The sequence below is a fragment of the Coregonus lavaretus genome (genome assembly GCF_964263955.1).
Source record: "Coregonus lavaretus genome assembly, chromosome: 17".
NCBI lineage: Eukaryota > Metazoa > Chordata > Actinopteri > Salmoniformes > Salmonidae > Coregonus > Coregonus lavaretus.
Window position 1 is genome coordinate 12,863,314 of NC_140004.1, and position 21,516 is coordinate 12,884,829.

At 43.4% G+C, this 21,516-nt stretch overlaps 1 protein-coding gene across 1 annotated transcript in view; it reads left to right on the forward strand.

Annotated features, from left to right (window-relative positions):
- The window catches only part of LOC311145177 (transient receptor potential cation channel subfamily M member 3-like), a gene marked incomplete at both ends in the record, with an annotated part of 342,943 nt that overhangs the window by 267,411 nt on the left and 54,016 nt on the right, over positions 1-21,516 (forward strand). The window contains 10 exon segments of the mRNA XM_084181386.1: positions 682-910; positions 2,300-2,500; positions 4,953-5,093; positions 6,019-6,147; positions 6,544-6,795; positions 9,058-9,232; positions 9,794-9,894; positions 9,896-9,923; positions 12,117-12,267; positions 14,428-14,621. Of these exon segments, the coding sequence (XP_084037512.1) occupies positions 682-910; positions 2,300-2,500; positions 4,953-5,093; positions 6,019-6,147; positions 6,544-6,795; positions 9,058-9,232; positions 9,794-9,894; positions 9,896-9,923; positions 12,117-12,267; positions 14,428-14,621 (1,601 nt within the window).

A 21,516-nucleotide genomic window follows, 5' to 3' on the forward strand; every position in this document is an offset into this window, starting at 1 on the left:
CTTAGGCAGCCTGTTGGCACTAGTTAGTTGTGGGATCTTGTTCCGTGTGGAGGCTTGTTTAGTGTTCAGCCTTAGGACTTCACGTTTCGTTGGTTTGTTGTTTTGTCGTGTGTTTATCATTTTAATAAACATGTACGCATTTCACGCTGCGCCTTGGTCTGACCCGTCCTTAAACGAACGTGACATTACCAACATATTCAAATCATAACATGTCTATCATTTTACATGTTTGCCACTAGAAATGTGTTCATTTGCTGGTAGAAATGTGTTCAACATCCACTGAAGTAGCTAGCAAGGTTACTAGATAGCTACAGTAGTTGCCGTGGTGTCCAAACAAACATACTTGCTAGTTTAGCTAACCAAACCATCAGTCCTAGCTTGCTATTTAAAAAAAAACTGAATTCAACAATAACAAAACTGTTTTCAATTCGACTTTTGCCTTCAAAAGCAGCTCAAACAAAACTTGTAAAAATGTACTATAGCCATTGAATTCTACCGTGCAAATACACTGTGCGTTATAGGGAAATAAAGCACGCTCTAGAATGCCCTTCAAGACATTCAGAAAGGAGTATTCAACAATGCCATGGTATAACACTTAATTATGTTTATATGTCAAACTGCAATGTAGCGTAGTTCATCTTAAACATTCACTGTGTGACATCCTATGTGTGTGTGTTTCAGAGAGTTTGGCCAGCTGGCTGTGGAGCTGCTGGACCAGTCTTACAAGCAGGACGAGCAGATGGCCATGAAGTTGCTGACCTATGAGCTGAAGAACTGGAGTAATGCCACCTGCCTGCAGCTGGCCGTGGCCGCCAAGCACCGTGACTTCATCGCCCACACCTGCAGCCAGATGCTGCTCACTGACATGTGGATGGGACGCCTGCGCATGCGCAAGAACAGTGGGCTGAAGGTCAGAAGCGCCAGGGGTCACACGGTGCATTGTCTAAATGGGGTTTCAGAGGTTGACTATCTGACTGACTGACTGACTGACAGACATACTTATGGTAGTAGATTTTATTGTAGACTACTGTAGATTTTAATTGAAGGTGAGGTATTATCATACCCAGTTGGCAAAACGGGTTGCAATTACCCTATTTGGCCCGCTGGGTATAATGGCTAATGATATCCCATATTTGAGCTGTCGCTTGATTATTCCTAACACTGTTCATGTTGATTTACGACAACGCACCTACAGTTACACTGTAAAGGCTTGTGCTATTATTCAGCCCAGGCAAGTAGGTTAGCCAATGAGTTGGCTGAGGTTTGATAGCATACAGCTTCTTAGGTCATGAAAGGGCACAGTCATTTATTATTTTGAGTAGCTGTGCATGGGGACCCTTGGGTGGTTGTGTGTAAGGAGGATCAAGTATGAATCCAGGTACAGTATAGAGCTGGTTGGGAAACAGACACACTCATGACCCATAAAGCCCCACCACACACACCTTCCAGTCTGGGTTGTATTCACTAGGCACCAGATGGAAGTAAACAGACTGAAACAGGAAGGCACTACCTGAACTTGTCCAATGAGAAACGCTTGTTTTCGTATTTTGTTGCAAAACGTTTTGCTATGGTGTGCACTAATGAATATGACTCTGGCCTGCTGCCACAGACCTGAAGCAGATATCTCCCTCTAAAGTTTAACGACATTTCCCTTTACATTCCACTCCCTAATACCCCTCTCTTCTCTCTTTTGTCTGACTTTAATGTAGTGGAGGTGTTAACAGCATGATTATGTCCTTTATCCCCTGGCTGTGTGGTCCTCTCATCTGTCTCTGCTACTCTAACCATCTCTAGCTGTCTGGACTAATGCCTTTTTAATTGAATCTCAGATAAGCTCCCTCGTCTCCACTGCATCAAATACACAAACTATCTCACTGCACGTCAGCCATAGCATTATGCAATTTCACAGTGACGAGATCCGAAACAATATGGACTTATGGGATAAGAATGGTGGTGTCTGTCTGTGTGTGTGTGTGTGTGTGTGCATTCTTCTGTGTGTGTGCGCACCTGTGTCTTTATACAGACCCACTGGTTCAACAAGACAGTTGAGCAACTTTTAATATTAAAGTTGCAAGATGTGCAGAATGTACCGTAGTACATTGGGGTTTTATTACATCTGCTTCGGGAACAATGGAAAGGAACAAGTTTGACACTTGATCGGAGAAAACACTGACATGCAGTGGACCCACGCATTATGACCATAACTCTCCCAAAATCGTGCCATGTGACAACTTTTTAAGAAGCGTCTCTGTTTGTGTGTTTTGCCCCTCCATGTGTCTAACTCCACATCCCTGCCCAGGTGATCTTGGGCCTGCTGCTGCCTCCGTCCATCCTGAGTCTGGAGTTTAAGAACAAGGATGAGATGTCGTACATGCCCCAGGACCAGGACACCTACTTGCAGGAGAAGGAGGAGGAAGAGCCCGAGCCCGCCAAGGAAAAGGAGGAAGAGGACATGGAGTTCACAGTAAGATCCTACTGTGAGACGCAGTACAACTCCGTGGTGAGAGCACCCACCTCAGCCCTGCCTTCAGACTATACACACACAGGCTGCATCTGAAATGGCAGCCTATTAGTATTCCTTACTATATAGGGAATATGGGGCCATTTTGAACGCATCCTTAGCCAGCCCCTGCCCCTCAACTAAACTAAATTCAAAGCACAGTTGCCCCTGCCCAGCTTTTCATGGTCAGATATCTTTTCACCCCCCCAAATGGTATAGGTTGGGGTTGGATCCAAGATCTGTGGTAAGGGGCGACTTCTATTTCCAGCTTAAAGTACACACACTTTAGCTTCTCTATATGGCCTGCTCTCTCTCTCTCTCTCTCTCTCTCTCTCTCTCTCTCTCTCTCTCTCTCTCTCTCTCTCTCTCTCTCTCTCTTTCTCTTTCTCTCTCTGCAGAGTACAATCAAATAGGCCCACAGTTAACAAACACACTCCATTATTATTGTCCCTACACACTTATCCAAGCCTAGTCCCTACCCTATTATGGCCAACCAGAGGGGCAGTAAGAACAGCCCCACACCCAAACCTACCTGTCATCCCGCTTCTCGTTTCCTGTTCCTGTGGTCTCGGCGAAGACGTGGTTGTGGAGTTGTAACGTCTCAGTCTGTTTGCCGCTCTCGGCTCCGTGTGTATGTCTCTCTCTCTCTGTGTCCCTCTCCCTTTCCACCTCTCTTGCTTTCTCTCTCCCTCTCTACCTCTTTCTTTCACTCTCTGTCTTTTTCCCTCTCTCTCTCTTTCCCCCTATCTCTCTCCCTCTGTCCCATTTCTAGCTAAGGTCTTACTAGAGGTACAGTACTGTATGCGACTGCTGCCCCTCACTCTCCCCAGAGGCGCTGGCAACAGCGCATCAACTCGCATGCTGCTAAGAGGGGGTGTCTCTCATCTGATTTACGGCAGCAGCTTAAGCTGCTCAGGTTACTAACTGTGCCTTCCTGGTCTACGCAGATGCACAGTCTATGGGTGCATCCGAAATGGCACCCTATCCCCTGAATAGTGCACTGCTTTTGACCAGGGCCCGGTTTCCCAAAAGCATCTTAAGTATAAGTTCATTGTTCTTCGTAGGAGCATTTATTTTGCTACTTGTATGATACTGTCTGTAATTTGTCTCAATATATTTCATGATGTGTAGCCTAACATGTGCACAATGATGTGCCAAATCTTGATTTAGTGCATTATTATAGGGTAAGCAATAAGCCGCCTAATATCTGCAGCCATAGGTGATAATATCTTTCTAGGAGCTGATCCGTCGTCAGTTTTGTGGAATAATTATAATGTTAAGGTAAAATTTGAATGGAGAAAGCTGATCCAAGAGCAGCGTAGCCTTTCTTTCGGTCCTATCAGTTTTGACACATGCCTCAATGATGCACTTAGCAAACATTCTATCTGCGTGGTGTTTTGGGCCATTGTAGGAAAAATGCATCGTTAAAACACTCGCAAGCCTAAATTCCATTGCTATCGGGAAACCATGCCCAGGGCCCAAAGTAATACACTATATAGGGGAGAGGGTTCCACCAGACATAGTCTGACTGTCTGAACACCCTCTCTTATTACAGAACAGGCGATTGTGACTCGGTCCATCTACATAGACATTGCGGTACATATTGTCATCTGCATTTAGTCAGCCAGCCGGCGCAAAAGCTCACTGGGAACAGGAGTTTATGAGAATGCTGATGAGAGAGTTCTTAGGCACCCAAAAAAAACTCTGTCAAAGGATTACATCTGTCATGAGCTCTTCCGCTTGCCATTGTGAGCTGCTGATTTCTGACTGTTCAAATGCAGCCCAGAAACCGAAATATGAATCAGACAGATTCATACAAATACATGCTACGCTACATACACCGGTATTGTATTGCAAGTCATCCTCAGATGCCTTCAAAAACACACTGTAATCCCTGACACAGTCCAGATGCAGTTTAAATATGCATGTTGGCATGGCATTGTGATTTTCACATGCATCTGACTCTTTCATCACGGGTTGTATCTCCCTTTTCCCCAGACATGCAATACAATAAAATACAATTTGCTGACTCCCCAGCGGTGTCTTGTCGTTTGGGCATCCATGATCATAACCTCAGGGATTTTACACACCCTCTCATGGATGACAAACTGTGTTCGAGTCCTAGAAATGGACGTCAGACATCTTTTTTTCTCCTCGCTGTCCTCCCTCTTCTTTGCTCTCCCTCTCGCTCTCTCTCTCTCCACTGTCTGTCACTGTCGTCTGAGACTCGATCCATAAGTGTTTGTCTCCATCATATGTGTCATCATCCCCACCAGCACTCAATGTCCCTAACATGCAACATTCAGAATGAGTTTGCCTGTGCTTGCTTATGCTCATGCAACTAAAGTATAGGAATAGCTCTAATGCTCTTTCATTTTTTCTTCCCTCTCGCCTGTATCTTTGTATCTCTCTCCATCTCTTTCTCTCTGTCTCTCTGGGTGGGATGCCCCAGGCCATGCTGGGTAAGGTAAGCACGGAGGCATCTCGTAAGAAGGGTGTGGGGGAGGTCCAGAATAGACACCGGCTCATCCCCATGGGCCGGAAAATCTACGAGTTCTACAACGCCCCCATCGTCAAGTTCTGGTTTCACACAGTGAGTCTGCTGTCAGGGCGTGTTGCTACCTAGAACCTTAAAGGGTTTTCTGAATTAAAAAGATTTCACAGAACCCTACCCCTTCACAATTAACCCCTTTGAGAACCCAGTGGATAGATGCAGTGTGTGACCCAGTGCTTGCTTCTGTGTCTGCGTGCATTGTATCTACAAGCGGGGTATTTTTATTTGGCAATATCGATGTCTTCATCTTTCATGCTGCATGGTGGCTCTTTCAATCTGCCGGTCCAGTGAAAATATCACAAGCACTCCCTAGCAGGGGGGGTTAACTCTTATTTGTGGAGATAAAAAAGAATTGCCCCAACAACAAAAAAGGAACACTTAAAGGACAAACTATCAAACTATCACTTAGGAGACACAAGATTGCAAATCTTCTGCCTATCCCGCGGTGCAACCTAACTTTTCAATGCTAAAACAATTTGAATGCCTTCTAAAACTACTTCAAGGGGCAATCAGCAGTTGCTACATCAATTTTAGAACTTAGCAATTAATGATACCGTATATACCCATTGATTCTTAAAGAATATAACTTATGAATGTTTAGTTCAACTGTCATACCATATCAGAACCCAAAATATAAGCTTGTTTTACTCCAATGTTTGTAAACATTGTAAACAAACACTGTATAGCCTCAAAACATGCTTAACTATAATTTTGATATCTTGCATGATCAGTCCTTGCTTCCATTGCTCTGTCTATGAATGTGACAGTGGTAACATTTCTCCAGTTCCATCCCTCAGCTTTTTGACAAAAGAGGTGGGGAATCCGCTTTGTTATTATTTCAACTGCAGATTGCCCCTTTAAGACCCACTTACGACACCTTATGTCATCTGTAAGACCCTTGGCATGCCCCCTGAAGACCCCCCACATGATCTGGGAGGCCCTGACACTGTGTGTTTGTCCCCAGATGGCCTATGTGGCATATCTGATGCTGTTTAACTATATTGTGCTGGTGAAGATGGACCTGTGGCCCTCACCGCAGGAGTGGATTGTCGTCGCTTACATCTTCACCAATGGCATCGAGAAGATGAGAGAGGTAAGGCAGGGCACACACATAGAGAGAGATACTAAACTCATGGAGTTCTCAATACAGTCAAACATACGCACATTTTGTCTATAACACGATAAATGCTGGGGGGGGAGGGGGGGTTGCCCATTTTGAAGTGTGTCATTCTTGTCAATTAACCACAGATTTTCCAATGGTCAAGATCAAATAAAATACATGAGCAAAAAACTATGTATATAAGCATTCATTACTGTGTCCAAACCTTTACCCATTTATGTAGAAACGTCTTCAGCATACGCTGTGACTTTTTATAAATGGACTCACACTGCCCTCTTATGGTGAGCACACTGAAGTGCGTCTCTCTCGCTTTCCCTCGCTCTCCTGCTCTCTCTCCCTCCATCCCTCCCTCCTTGTCTACCTCCCCAGATTCTGATGTCGGAGCCAGGGAAGCTGTTGCAGAAGGTGAAGGTGTGGCTCCAGGAGTACTGGAACATCACAGACCTCATGGCCATCCTCATTTTCTCTGTGGGCATGGTTCTCCGTCTCCAGGAGCCGCCACTCATGAGCTACGGACGGGTCATCTACTGCGTCAACATAATCTATTGGTACATCCGGCTGCTCGACATCTTTGGCGTCAACAAGTACCTGGGCCCCTATGTCATGATGATCGGCAAGATGGTGAGAGGGCGGGGTGTGTCACTGACAGTGTCCCGATTCTCTGTACTTGCACACATGGATTTAACAATGGTGGAAAGTCCCTACAGTTAATGCTTACACCAATCCAATCTACACACAATACCCCATAATTCTGCTAATTTATACAAAAAATTAAAACCTGAAATATGAGTATTCAGACCCTTTAATCATTACTTTGTTGAAGCACCTTTGACAGCAATTACAGCCTTGAGTCTTCTTGGGTATAACGCTACAAGCTTGGCACACCTGTTTTTGGGGAGTTTCTCCCATTCTTCTCTGCAGATCCTCTCAAGCTCTGTCAGGTTGGATGGGGAGCGTTGCTGCAAAGCATTTTTCAGGTCTCTCTAGAGATGTTCGATCAGGTTCAAGTCCAGGCCACTCAAGGACATTCAGAGACTTGTCCCGAAGCCACTCCTGCATTGTCTTGGCTGTATGCTTAGTGTCGTTGTCCTGTTGGAAGGTGAACCTTTGCCCCAATCGGAGGTCCTGAGCACTCTGGAGCAGGTTTTCATCAAGGATCTCTCTGTACTTTGCTCCGATCATCTTTCCCTCGATCCTGACTAGTCTCCCAGTCCTTGCTGCTGAAAAACATCCCTACAGCATGATGCTGCCACCCCCATGCTTCACCGCAGTAGATTTTTTTAGTGATCCAATTGACATTTTAGTCATTTAGCAGACGCTCTTATCCAGAGCGACTTACAATTAGTGAGTGCATTCATTTTTCATACTGGCCCCCCGTGGGAATCAAACCCATAACCCTTGCATTGCAAGCGCCATGCTCTACCAACTGAGCTACAGGAGGGCCAATGATGATGCCAGGTTTCCTCCAGACGTGACGGTTGGCATTCAGGCCAAATACTTCAATCTTGGTTTCATCAGACCAGAGAATCTTGTTTCTCATGGTCTGAGAGGCTTTAGGTGCCTTTTGGCAAACTCCAAGCGGGCTGTCATGTGCCTTTTACTGAGGATGGCTTCCATCTGGCCACTCTACCATAAAGGCCTGATTGGTGGAGTGCTGCAGAGATGGTTGTCCTTCTGGAAGGTTCTCCCATCTCCACAGAGGAACTCTAGAGCTCTGTCAGAGAGACCATCGGGTTCTTGGTCACCTCCCTGACCAAGGCCCATCTCCCTCGATTGCTCAGTTTGGCCGGGCTGCTTGCTCTAGGAAGAGTCTTGGTGGTTCCAAACTTCTTCCATTTAAGATTGATGGAGACCACTGTGTTCTTGGGGACTTTCAATGCTGCAGAAATGTTTTGGTACCCTTCCCCAGATTTGTGCCTCGACACAATCCTGTCTCTGCACTCTACGGACAATTCCTTCGACTTCATGGCTTGGTTTTTGCTCTGACATGCACTGTCAACTCTGTGACCTAATATAGACAGGTGTATGCCTTTCCAAATCATGTCCAATCAATTGAATTTACCACAGGTTTCCTCCAATCAAGTTGTGGAAACATGTCAAGGATGATCAATGGAAACAGGATGCACCTGAGCTCAATTTCGAGTCTCATAGCAAAGGGTCTGAATACTTATGTAAATAAGGTATTTCTGTTTTTAAGTTTTGAAATATTTGCTACAATTTCTAAAAACCTGTTTTCGCTTTGTCGTTATGGGATATTGTGTGTAGATTGCTGAATTATAATTTTTTTAAATCAATTTTAGAATAAGGCCGTAACGTAACATAATGTGGAAAAGTCAAGGGGTCTGAACATTTTCCGAAGGCACTGTATAATGCAGCTATGAAGATGAATGAGTTATATCAGGTTCCTTTTATAGGGAGTCGAAGTCCTTAGTATGTGTTCGGCACATTGTGTCCTGAAAAACCCCTTAGCCTCAAGCCTGTTCTGTCTTTGCTCATGAATGATCAGAGAGTGTGTGATAACAGTGTCAAGAAGACCAGGAGAGGGGATGGGTCAAAGGGCAGAAATGTCTGTTACCTTCCCATGTCTGAGAGAGCTGTTTGAGATTGCAACATAACACACATATCACTTTGATATAGTAACAGAAAACCAGCACAGAAATGACTAAACGTTGTTTTTCCTAATTAAGGAGCGTGCCTTCAAATGTGTTTGTCAAAGGTGGTGTTGTTTAATGTGATGTGATCAGTTGCAAGCCAATTTGACCCTTTTTAAACCTCTAGTGCTGTTGAATTACCCTCAGTCAGCTAATATTCTCTCTGTCTCCCTCTTCTCACCCTCTTTCTTTCTCCTCCCTCCCTTCCACTCCTTCTTTCTCTCCCTCTCAGATGATTGACATGATGTACTTTGTGATCATCATGCTGGTGGTGTTGATGAGTTTTGGGGTGGCTCGGCAGGCCATCCTGAACCCCAATGAGGACCCGTCCTGGATGTTGGCTCGGAACATATTCTTCATGCCCTACTGGATGATCTACGGAGAGGTGTTCGCCGACCAGATCGATCGTAAGCCCACATATGCGGGGGTGGGTGGGGGGTGGGTCATGGATCGGATGGTGGATTGGTAGAGAGTCGAGCACGGAGTGTAAGGCTGCCCGCCCCAACATACACACACAATCACACCCCCACACACACACTCACCAGTCTAGCTGAAGTCATCCAGGTGCTGAAATGCCACACACTTGGAACCTCTCAGTCAGTCCCCAGTTTCAGGGGGAACTTTATTAGCACAATGGAAGACATTGGTGGCCTTATTGGTTCTTATTCACACTGGTCATGCTAACGCAATCTTGCCATTAAAAATACCCATATTTGATTTTCTGACAACAGCTGAGGACAGATCACTAAAAGCTCACCTTATCTCATTGATAAGGTCAGGTGATGTGTAACAGCAGGTAACATTGCTTAGTAATTTAGTCATTGACTAAAATAAGGTACATGATTGCTCTCTGAATGCACAACCTGTTTTGTGAGAGTGTGTGTGCGTGCATGTGTGAGAGTGTATAGAATGGAAGGACTAGCCCAAAGCGAAGAGATCTGAAATAATGCTGTCGTTCTTTGTTTCAGATGTGCATAGTAGGAAGCTAAAGCACAGGCTGAATTCAAAACTCTGGATGGTCGAAAATCAATTTCGAGCTCATGGAACCTGGCGTAATAATGGTCCATACCAACATTGCTGTGTTCAATCAGAATGCCAGTAAATCGATAATTAGACCCCTCCCCGTCCCTTCCCCTCCCTACACCATTCCAGCCTCACTGCCATGCCATCACTGCACCCTCGTCTAGGGGCTGCTACTTAGTCAGATATGCACATAGAGATGGATAGAGGGTGCACTTGCCACAAAGTCTGCTTTAGCATGTGCAGCACCATTGAAGGTTTTCGCCATTTTAATGTAGTCAACTGGGTGGGACATCTTATGGGTTGAGGTGGGAACCTAGAATTCCATCCAGGTCAGTAAAAGGGATGAGCCAATGAATTATACTCCTGAAAAAACATTCCAGCACTTCAGGTGGCAGTATATCACCTACCTTCACTTGATGCCTTTTCATATTATACACACTCCTGCACAGTAGGTGGAAGTATGCACCTTTTCAGTTTCTTTATGGATCGCCAATAAACTCATAGAATGAGAAGAGATGGAGATAGCCCTCAGTGGCACTGCCAGTTAATGGGCACTGCCCATGCTGTTACAGAAGCGATCAAATGCAAAGATAGGTGTGTCCTCTTTTCCATCTCTATGGATAAGCATGCAGCACGAAACGCTGACAGGTCAATAATTGTGTTTCATGGCAGTAGCACTCTTGTTTGGTTTCATTTGGTTGATTTATTTATTTATTTTGATGACACTACATCTCAAAGGAGACTATCATTGCTCATTTGACATTTTCATTATTTTAAATTTTTTTGGGAAAAGTAAGCTTGCCACGTTTTTCATGCAAGTCATTTTCACAATCCCTCAACGCCAGCTCTGCTATCACTAGAACAACAGGATTGCAACATCTACAAAATGTAATTTAGACACCCACACTCACAATAATGCCCTCTCATCCATACAGGTCAACATGATACGCCAATACTCATACAATAAATACAACCAAACACACACAGACACATCTCATTCAAAAGCACAACTACATATACAGTTCACACCTACTAAATTTCAAAAGCACACCTAAACACATACAGATGTAGGATCTTAATTTGATCACTCTTTTGTTGCTGAGAATTTTCCTGCTCAGCAGGAAATGCAAACTTGTAGTGTATTCAAAGTTTAAAAAGGCTTCTAAAGTTTTTAATTTCCACTTAAAAATGTCAGACTTAACAAAAAATGAATCAACCTCTACCAAAAATTCCCATTAATTATAATCCACATAATAATTAACATTTCCTGTTGCTGCACGATTATTTTCCTGCTGTATCAAACTGGCTCAAATTAAGATCCTACATCTGTATGTACACAAGATTGAATATTATTCTGCATTCACACACACACAGACGTACACACACACATCATACACTTTCATCTACGGCAATCAGTTTTTTCAAGTGGTTCAGTTGTCAGAGTTGTTAACCCAATTTCTTTGAGTGTAAAATTGTGAGATAGAGAAAATTACTTCAGTTCTCTACCTTTGGGCTGCCTTGTGTGATCAATTGAAATCCAGAGATAAGTATGAATATTATGATTATATAATGATTCATAGGCAAACAAACAAATGAGTATCCAAAGTGAAAGTGCTGAGTGTCCCCATTATAAGTCACAGCAACTGAACCATCACTGATGGAAAAAACATATGATGTATCTTAAATACATTTAAAATAATCTGTAGTATAATCATTATTCAGCTAGGCTATGGCACACATATGTGACAATATATTTTAAACAGCAATGCCATGTTTAAATATATTGGGAATGTAAGTTATTGACATTAATATATTTGTTTCTATATTTTGAGATACACATTTCAGCACATAAGACCTTTCCATTCTAGTGCTCACTCCTTCCTATCCCCTCCAAGAAATATGTTTGTTTGCAAAACTTGAAGTATTTGTTGGCCTGTTTATTTGTTGGTTTGTTTATTTTAAATGTTAAGATAATTATTGTTTGTTCTGTATGATTGCCTGGGTTTGCTTGTATGTTTGTATTGTATGTTGACATTACTTTCATTTGATTTTGTGTTCATCTTTTATGTTGGCTTGCTTGTCTCGTCTTGGTCTGTATGTTTATTTGTTTTGATGCACCATTGGCACAAACGTTTGCCTTTATTTATGATGTTCTGTCATAGAAACTCTCTATAGGCTACCCATTTCTTTTGTCATAGTTTGTCTTGTGACACAATCTATGACACCTTGTGTAACATCCTGAACCTGTGGTTGTGTCATTGTGCTTAGCTCCGTGTGGCCAGAATATCACCGCGGAGGACGGGCGTGTTGTAGCTCTGCCGCCCTGTAAGACGGGAGCCTGGATCGTTCCTGCCATCATGGCCTGCTACCTGCTGGTGGCCAACATCCTGCTAGTCAACCTACTCATAGCTGTCTTCAAGTATGTGCTCTCTTTCTGTAAACATACTACACTCTCCTTACGCCCACTCGGTTATACATACCAGGGCCTTGTCCAGAAACAACCCCTAGCCCCTATCCCCAACCCCCAAGACACTTGTGGAGATCTGAGAGGATTTTATAGGTTTAAGCACATTGGTAATAGCCCCACCTAGCCTCTGATAGGCTAGTGGGAATGTTCACCATATTGCTTACACCTGCCAAATCCTCTCAGCTTGCCAAAATTGGTAGGATCTCTAGGAGTTATTTCTGGACAAAGCCAAAAATGTGCATGGTTTATTTTACTCTCCTGCACAGTTTATTCAGGGCCCATGCACAACATACTCCTATATCACCCGAGTTCATTAGCTACGTAGGTCATTTCCATCTGTGATCCTTGTTCGTTTTATATAGCTAAACAAGTGAGGGGTTAGGGCTTTGTGTTTGTGATTAGTTATAAACAGTGTATAACCTGTGCTGTCTTTTGAGGTCAAATAATATATAATATGACAGCTGTGTGTAACATTACAACTGCAGTTGCTTAAGTGCTGTTCAATTGCAGCCACTCGAGGCCCATTTCAGAGCATACTGTAGCATACACACATAGTAAGATGTTTAATCTCCTATTGAGAGTCATTATAGTGATAAATTACTGTTATTGTGCCTTATTGCCATCTGTGTGAAATACTGTAGTAAGAACGATCCCCTCCGCATTTCTTGACTAATTACCAAGAAATGCAAATGAAAGAAAAGTTCCAATGCAAATAGCGGTGGAGTGTAAGGAACATACTGTTTATACATCTCTGTTTTACTGGCATTTTTGTTCAAATGTAAATGTAGGAATATTTGTGTGATCTTGGTAGTAGTAGTAGCAGGCAAAGTAGTAGTAGTGGCTGTAGTGGTACAAGTTATGGTGACTGTAGTAGTATGTAACTTTATTTAACCAGGTAAGCCAGTTGAGAACAAGTTCTCATTTACAACTGCGAGCTGGCCAAGATTAAGCAAAGCAGTGCGATTAAAAACAACAACACAGAGTTACATATGGGGTAAAACAAAACATAAAGTCAAAAATTCAACAGAAAATATATATACAGTGTGTTCAAATGTAGCAAGTTATGGAGGTAAGGCAATAAATAGGCCATAGTGCAAAATAATTACAATGAGTATTAAAACTGGAATGATAGATGTGCAAGAGATGATGTGCAAATAGAGATACTGGGGTGCAAATGAGCAAAATAAATAACAATATGGGGATGAGGTAGTTGGGTGGGCTAATTTCAGATGGGCTGTGTACAGGTGCAGAAATCGGTAAGGTGCTCTGACAACTGATGCTTTAAGTTAGTGAGGGAGATAAGAGTCTCCAGCTTCAGAGATTTTTGCAATTCGTTCCAGTCATTTGCAGCTGAGAACTGGAAGGAATGGCAGCCAAAGGAGGTGTTGGCTTTGGGGATGACCAGTGAGATATACCTGCTGGAGCGCATACTACGGGTGGGTGTTGCTATGGTGACCAATGAGCTAAGATAAAGCAGTGATTTATAGATGGCCTGGAGCCAGTGGGTTTGGCGACGAATATGTAGTGAGGACCAGCCAACAAGAGCGTACAGGTCACAGTGGTGGGTAGTATATGGGGCTTTGGTGACAAAACGGATGGCACTGTGATAGACTACATCCAATTTGCTGAGTAGAGTGTTGGAGGCTATTTTGTAAATGACATCGCCGAAGTCAAGGATCGGTAGGATAGTCAGTTTTACGAGGATGGAAGGATTAATTATAATAATAATCATTAGTAATTTAGCAGATGCTTTTATCCAGAGCGACTTACAGGAGCAATTAGGGTTAAGTGCCTTGCTCAAAGGCACATCCGACAGATTTTTCACCTAGTCGGCTCGGGGATTAGAACCAGCGACCTTTCGGTTACTGGCACAATGCTCTTAACCACTAAGCTACCTGCCGCCCTTATAATTAAAGTTATATGGGTTAAATGAAATGGAGGGTGGTTGGAAGGGTGGTTGGAAGAGGGGGTGAGTGTTTCAAAACATGGCCTATATTCCATCTTCATAGAAATGCATGTATAAAACATGTTGCAACAATTTTTGGTAAATAAACCAAGCTATTGCATTTTGGGTTGATTTTACATTTTGGTTGTTACTTTCTGTTGTCATAGCAACACCTTCTTTGAGGTGAAGTCCATCTCTAACCAGGTGTGGAAGTTCCAGAGATACCAGCTCATCATGACCTTCTACGAGCGGCCCATCCTACCCCCTCCCCTCATCATCTTCAGTCACATGACCATGGTCCTCAAGCACCTGTGCTGTCGCTGGCGGAAGCACGACGATGACGAGAGAGACTATGGCCTCAGTGAGTACATGGGCTAGGCCCGATACAAATCCTTTAGAAATTTTACATTTACATTTTAGTCATTTAGCAGACACTCTTATCCAGAGCGACTTACAGTTAGTGCATTCATCTTAAGATAGCTAGGTGGGGCAAACACATATTTCAGTCATGGGAGAGGGGGGGGGGGGGGGGGAGTAAAGTGCAAGCGTTAGTTCGCAAAAGGCAAGTTTTATTTAGCAGTGGGATTATTTAAGATACTCTTTGAAAAGGTAGGGTTTCAGATGTTTTTGGAAGATGGGCAGGGACTCTGCTGTCCTAGCTTTAGGGGAAGCTGCTTCCACTATTGGGGTGCCAGGACAGAGAAGAGCTTTGACTGGGCTGAGCGGGAGCGGTGGGAGTGGGAGGGCCAAGAGACCAGAGATGGCTCGGGTTGGGGTGTAGGGTTTGAGCATAGCCTGGAGGTAGGGAGGGACAGTTCCTCTTGCTGCTCCGTAGGCAAGTACCATGGTCTTGTAGTGGATGCTTCGACTGGAAGCCAGGGGAGTGTGCGTAGGAGCGGTGTGACATGGGAGAGCTTGGAAAGGTTGATCAGCAGGCGGGCTGCATGTTCTGGATAAGTGGCAGGGCTTTGATGGCACAAGTGGGGAGCCCAATCAACAGCGTGTTGCAGTAGTCCAGGTGGGAGAGTGCGTTGTGCAGACACAGATCATCTACACGTCATCTGGTAGGAGCGGCCTGCCAGGTAGGATGCAATTCAAGAGTCTGCAGAGCCTGAGACGCCCAGCCCTGAGAGGGTGGACAGGAGGATCTGATGGTTCACGGTGTCAGGATGAGAACAGAGAAGAGACAGTCAGCTTTGGCAGTGCGGAGAGCCTCCTTGACACAGAGAGAGCAGTTTCGGTTGAGTGACCCGTCTTGAAGCCTGACTAGTTAGGGTCAAGAAGATCGTTCTGAGAGAGATAAATAGAGAGTTGGTCAGAGACAGCACACTCAAGTGTTTTGGAAAGAAAATAAGTGTTTGACGTCAGTGGGGTCGAGTGTTGGTTTCTTGAGGAGGGGATCGACTCTAGCCATTTTGAAGTCAAAGGGGATGCAGCCAGTAGTCAGTGATGAGTTGATGAAGGAAGTGAGGAATGGGAGAAGGTCTCCAGATATAGTCTGGAGAAGGGAGGAGGGGATGGGGTCAAGTGGGCAGGCAGGTTGTCGGGCGGCCGGGCCTCACTAGTTGCAGGATTTCATCTGGAGAGAGAGGGGAGAAAGAGGTCAAGGCGTAGGGTAGTTCTGAGTGGGACCAGTGGACTCAATAGGCTGAGTGAATGAGGAGAGGATGTTGTAAACCTTAATTTCAAAGTGGTTGATAAAGTCATCTGCAGAGAGGGAGGAGGGAGGGGGTGGAGGATTAAGCAGGGAGGAGAAGGTGGAGTTTCCTAGGGTTAGAGGCAGAAGCTTGAAATGTTAAGTGATAGAAAGTGGCTTTAGCAGTTGATACAGAGGAAGAGAAAGTAGAAAGGAGGGAGTGAAAGGATGATAGGTCTTCCAGAAGTTTAGTTTTCCTCAATTTTCGCTCAGCTGCACGCAGCCCTATTCTGTAAACTTGCAATGAGTCACTCAGCCACGGAGCAGGAGGGGAGGGCCGAGCTGACCGGGAGAAAAGTGGACAGTGCGAGTCATAGAATGTAGAAAGGGAGGGGAGTAGGGTTGAAGAGGCAGGATCAGGAGACAGGAAGGAGAAGGATTTAGCAGAAAGGAGAGATTATTGGATAGAAGAGGAGAGAGTAATGGGAGAGAGAGAGAGCGAAGAATAGCGACGGTGCATGACCATCTGGGTAGGGGCTGAGTGGGTAGGGTTGGAGGAGACGGAGACAGAAAAGGTAACAATTTAGTGATCAGAGAGGCGAACAGCCTTTAGTATAGATGAGGTCATGCATATTTCCTGCTTTGTGAGTGGGAGGGGACTGGGAAAGGGTGAGGTGAAAAGAGGCAAGGAGGGGAAAGGTGGAAATAAATTAATTGAAGGCAGACGTCGGGAGGTTGAAGTCGCCCAGTACGATGAGCCATCATCAGGAAATGAGCTTATCTAGGTGTCAAGCGCATTGAGGAACTTTAAGGGCACCTGGTGGGCAATACACTAAAACCTTTCCCTGTAAATGTACAGCATTATACTGGCACCAGAGTTGCCAGCTTAACACTGTCATTTTGCTTTACAGCAGAGATTATATATTTTACAGTAAGGAAAATAGTACTGTAAAATATATTACAGCATCTTTGCTGTAAAGCAAAATTACAGTATTAAGCTGGCAGCTCTGGTGCCAGTATAATGCTGTAAATTAACAGTGAAATTCTCCCTGAAATCTAAATGTAAGAAAAACTATAAAATGGTCTGATGGTGAAGTGGACATACTCGGTATTCATATCCTGAAAGAAATAAATGATCTCACTACAATACTTTTTAATAGAAAGTTAGCAAAAATAGATAAGATCTCGCTACCATGGAAAGGAAAATACCTGTCTATTTGTGGGAAAATCTATGTGATTAACTCTTTAGTCATATCCCAGTTTACCTATTTGCTTATGGCCCTGACTACACCTAACGACTTGTTTTTTTAAATTATATGAGCAAAAACAAATCAATTTTATTTGGAATGGCAAGCCAGACTAAAATCTAATCAAATCAAATGTATTGGTCACATACACATGGTTAGCAGATGTTATTGCGAGTGTAGCGAAATACTTGTGCTACTAGTTCCGACAGTGCAGCAATATCTAGAAAGTAATATCTAACAGTTCCACAACAAAAACCTAATACACACAAATCTAAGTAAAGGAATGGAATAAGAATATATAAATATATGGATGAGCAATGACATTATCAGAGTGGCATAGGCTAAGATGCAAAATATAGTATAGAATACAGTATATACATATGAGATGGGTAATGCAAGATATGTAAACATTATTAAGATAGAATACAGTATATACATATGAGATGGGTAATGCAAGATATGTAAACGTTATTAAAGTGGCATTATTAAAGTGACTAGTGTTCAATTTTTTTAAGTGGCCAGTGATTTTCAAGTCTGTATGTAGGCAGCAGCCTCTCTGTGCTAGTGATGGCTGTTTAACAGTCTGATGGCTTTGAGATACTGTAGGTATTCCTCTTGTCCAGATGGGATAGGGCAGTGTGCAGTGTGATGGCGAATGGCATCGTCTGTGGACCTATTGGGGCGGTAAGCAAATTGAAGTGGGTCTAGGGTGACAGGTAAGGTGGAGGTGATATGATCCTTTACTAGTCTCTCAAAGCACTTCCTGATGACAGAAGTGAGTGCTACAGGGCGATAGTCATTTAGTTCAGTTACCTTTGCATTCTTGGGTACAGGAACAATGGTGGCCATCTTGAAGCATGTGGGGACAGCAGACTGGGATAGGGAGAGATTGAATATGTCCGTAAACACACCAGCCAGCTGGTCTGCGCATGCTCTGAGGACGTGACTAGGAATGCCATCTGGGCCGGCAGCCTTGCGAGGGTTAACACGTTTAAATGTCTTACTCACGTTGGCCACGGAGAAGGAGAGCCCACAATCCTTGGTAGCTGGCCACGTCGGTGGCACTATGTTATCCTCAAAGTGGGAAAATAACGTTTTTAGCTTGTCTGGCAGCAAGACGTCGGTGTCCGCGACGTGGCTGGTTTTCCTATTGTAGTCCGTGATTATCTGTAAACCCTGCCACATACGTCTTGTGTCTGAGCTGTTGAATTGCGACTCCACTTTGCCTCGATATTGACGTTTTGCCTGTTTGATTGCCTTGCGGAGGGAACGACTACTCTGTTTGTATTCTGCCATATTCCCCGTCACCTTGCCATGGTTAAATGCGGTGGTTTGTGCTTTCAGTTTTTCGGGAATGCTGCCATCTATCCAAAGTTTCTGGTTAGGGTAGGTTTTAATAGTCACAGTTTGTACGACATCTCCTATACACTTCCTTATAAACCCACTCACCGAACAGCTTATATGTCTATATTATACTCAGAGGCTACCCGGAAGATATCCCAGTCCGCGTGATTAAATCAATCTTGAAGCGTGGATACCAGCGTTGAATAATCCTAAGCACGGCTGCTTCCTGTTTGAGTTTCTGCCTATAGGAAGGGAGGAGCAAAATGGAGTCGTGGTCAGATTTGCCGAAAGGTGGGCGGGGGAGGGCCTTGTATGCAGTGTTTTTCCAGCGCGAGTGCTGCAGTCAATAATCTGATAGAAATTAGGTAGCCCTTTACTAAAATTTGCTTTGTTAAAATCTTCAGCTACAATAAGTGCAGCCTCAGGATATATGGTTTCCAGTTTGCATAAAGTTCAGTGAAGTTCCTTGGGGGCCGTCATGGTATCGGCTTGAGGGGGGATATATACAATAACCGAAGAGAATTCTCTTGGGAGATAATATGGTCGGCATTTGATTGTGAGGAATTATAGGTCAGGTGAACAAAATTACTTGAGTTCCTGTATGTTGTTACAATTACACCATGAGTTGTTAGTCATGAAACATACCCCCCCACCCTTCTTCTTCCCGGAGAGATGTTTATTCGTGTCGGCACAATGTACTGAGAACCAGATGTCTGTATGAACGGGGACAGTATATCCCGAGAGAGCCATGTTTCCGTGAAACAGAGTATGTTACAATCCCTGATGTCTCTCTGGAAAGCAACCCTTGCCCTGATCTCGTCAACTTTGTTGTCTAGGGACTGGACATTAGCGAGTAATATACTCGGGATTGATGGGTGGTGTGCGCACCTCCTAGTCTGACTAGAAGACCGCTCCGGCTCCCTCTCCTCCAGCAGCGTTGTTTTGGGTCGGCCTCTGGAATCAGTTCAAATGCCCTGGGTGGTGCGGACAAAGGATCCGCTTCGGGAAAGTCGTATTCCTGGTCGTAGTGCTGGTAAGTTGACACCGCTCTGATATCCAAATAGTTATTCCCGGCTGTATGTAGTAACACTTAAGATTTTCTGGGCTAACAATGTAAGAAATAATACATAAAAAAACAAAATACTGCAAAGTTTACTAAGGACTAGAAGCAAGGCAGCCCTCTCTGTTGGCGCCATCTTGTTGAATTCGGAGGGTAGAAATTACTAAATATTAAAGCATTAGACCTCTCACTTAATGCTTCAATCATACAAAAGCTATACTTAAATCCGAACTGGTTCTCTAGCAGATTAGTAAGAATGTCTCACTCCGTGTTCAAGAATGTCCTTTTTCCCTTTATTCAGATTACAACCTCTGACTTTTGGTTATTTGAAAAATATCGCTATTTTTAAAACAAGACATAGAAAGTTGTTTGAAATTTAAGTTAAATCCACCATTTTGGTTTAACTCAAATATACTCATAGATTATTATTATTTTATTTTTTTTACGGTATAATATTTGTAAATTATATCATAAATAGGACTGGTGGAGTTATATCACACATACAGCTAACAAAAATATATGGAAATGTCTGGTATATCCAAAATTACAACAAACTAATTTCAGCATTACCACAAAAATGGAAGAGGCAAATGGAAGGGGGAGAAAGTAAGGAACTTGTCTGTTGGCCCTGCATTAAAGACCAAAACTGGTTTAAGAAAATTGTGATAAATAAAAAAGTATACCAGTTTCATTTCAAGGCCAAAACATTGACAGCTGTGCTATACATATTGCAAAATAGTTGAGAAGAGATTTTTGATGTACAGATTCCATGGCACATGGTTTATGAACTGATACACAAAATGACGCAAGATTCAAAACATAGTTTTTCACTGTAAATTATTATACAAAATTATTGCAACCATTAGAATGTTATATATTTGAGGGATAAAACCATCCCAGCTTTGCAGATTTTGCTGCGAAGAGACAGAATCATTAGATAATTTGTTTTGGTACTGTCCATATGTAGCTTGGTTTTGGTCGCAGGTTCAGGAATGGCTGAGAAATTGCAACATTTACCTGGAGCTAACTCTGCAAATAGCACTGCTGGGTGATTTGAAAAGTCATAGTCAATCGATCAATAATATAATAATACTTGTAGCAAAAATATATTTTTAATTTACAATCTATAGAAACTATTATAATAGAAATCAAATTAAATCAAATTTGATTTGCCACATGCGCCAAATACAACAGGTGTAGACCTTACAGTGAAATGGTTACTTACAAGCCCTTAACCAACAATGCAGTTTTAAGAAGAAAAAAAAAAGTGTTAAGTAAAAAATAGATAAGCAAAAAATAAAAATAGCAAATAATTAAAAAGCAGCAGCAAATTAAAAATAACAGAAGGGAGGCTATATACAGGGGGTACCGGTACAGAGTCAATGTGCGGAGGCACCGGTTAGTCGAGGTAATTGAGGTAATATGTACATGTGGGTAGAGTTAAAGTGACTATGCATAGATAATAAACGTGAGGTCTAAGTAGCTGGTCCATTAACTGCTGGAACGTGGTGGCTGCTCCGTGAAGCCCGAAGTGTAATTTCACGTAATGGAAAAGGCTGTCTGGCGTAGAGAACGCAGTCTTCTCCCTGTCTTCTGGGGCAAGAGGCACCTGCCAATAGCCTTTAGTGAGATCTAGGTTAGTTACGGATCTAGCCTTTCCCAATCAGCTCATCTACCCTGGGCATTGGGTATGCATCGAATTTGGAGATGTCGTTCAGGCCTCGGAAGACATTACAGAATCTCATCGTTCTGTCTGGCTTCAGAACGAGTACTATTGGACTTGACCAGGCGCTCTGAGATGCCTCGATAACTCCCCAACCCAGCATCTCTCTCACCCCCTCTCTGACTTTTTTTTGTCACTCAGCAGGGATTCTGTAAGGCCTTAAGTTCACTCTCTTGCCTGGCTCTGTGTATACTGTATATGAGATCTGTATTCCCTAGTAGGGAAGAGAATACCTCCCTGTGTCTG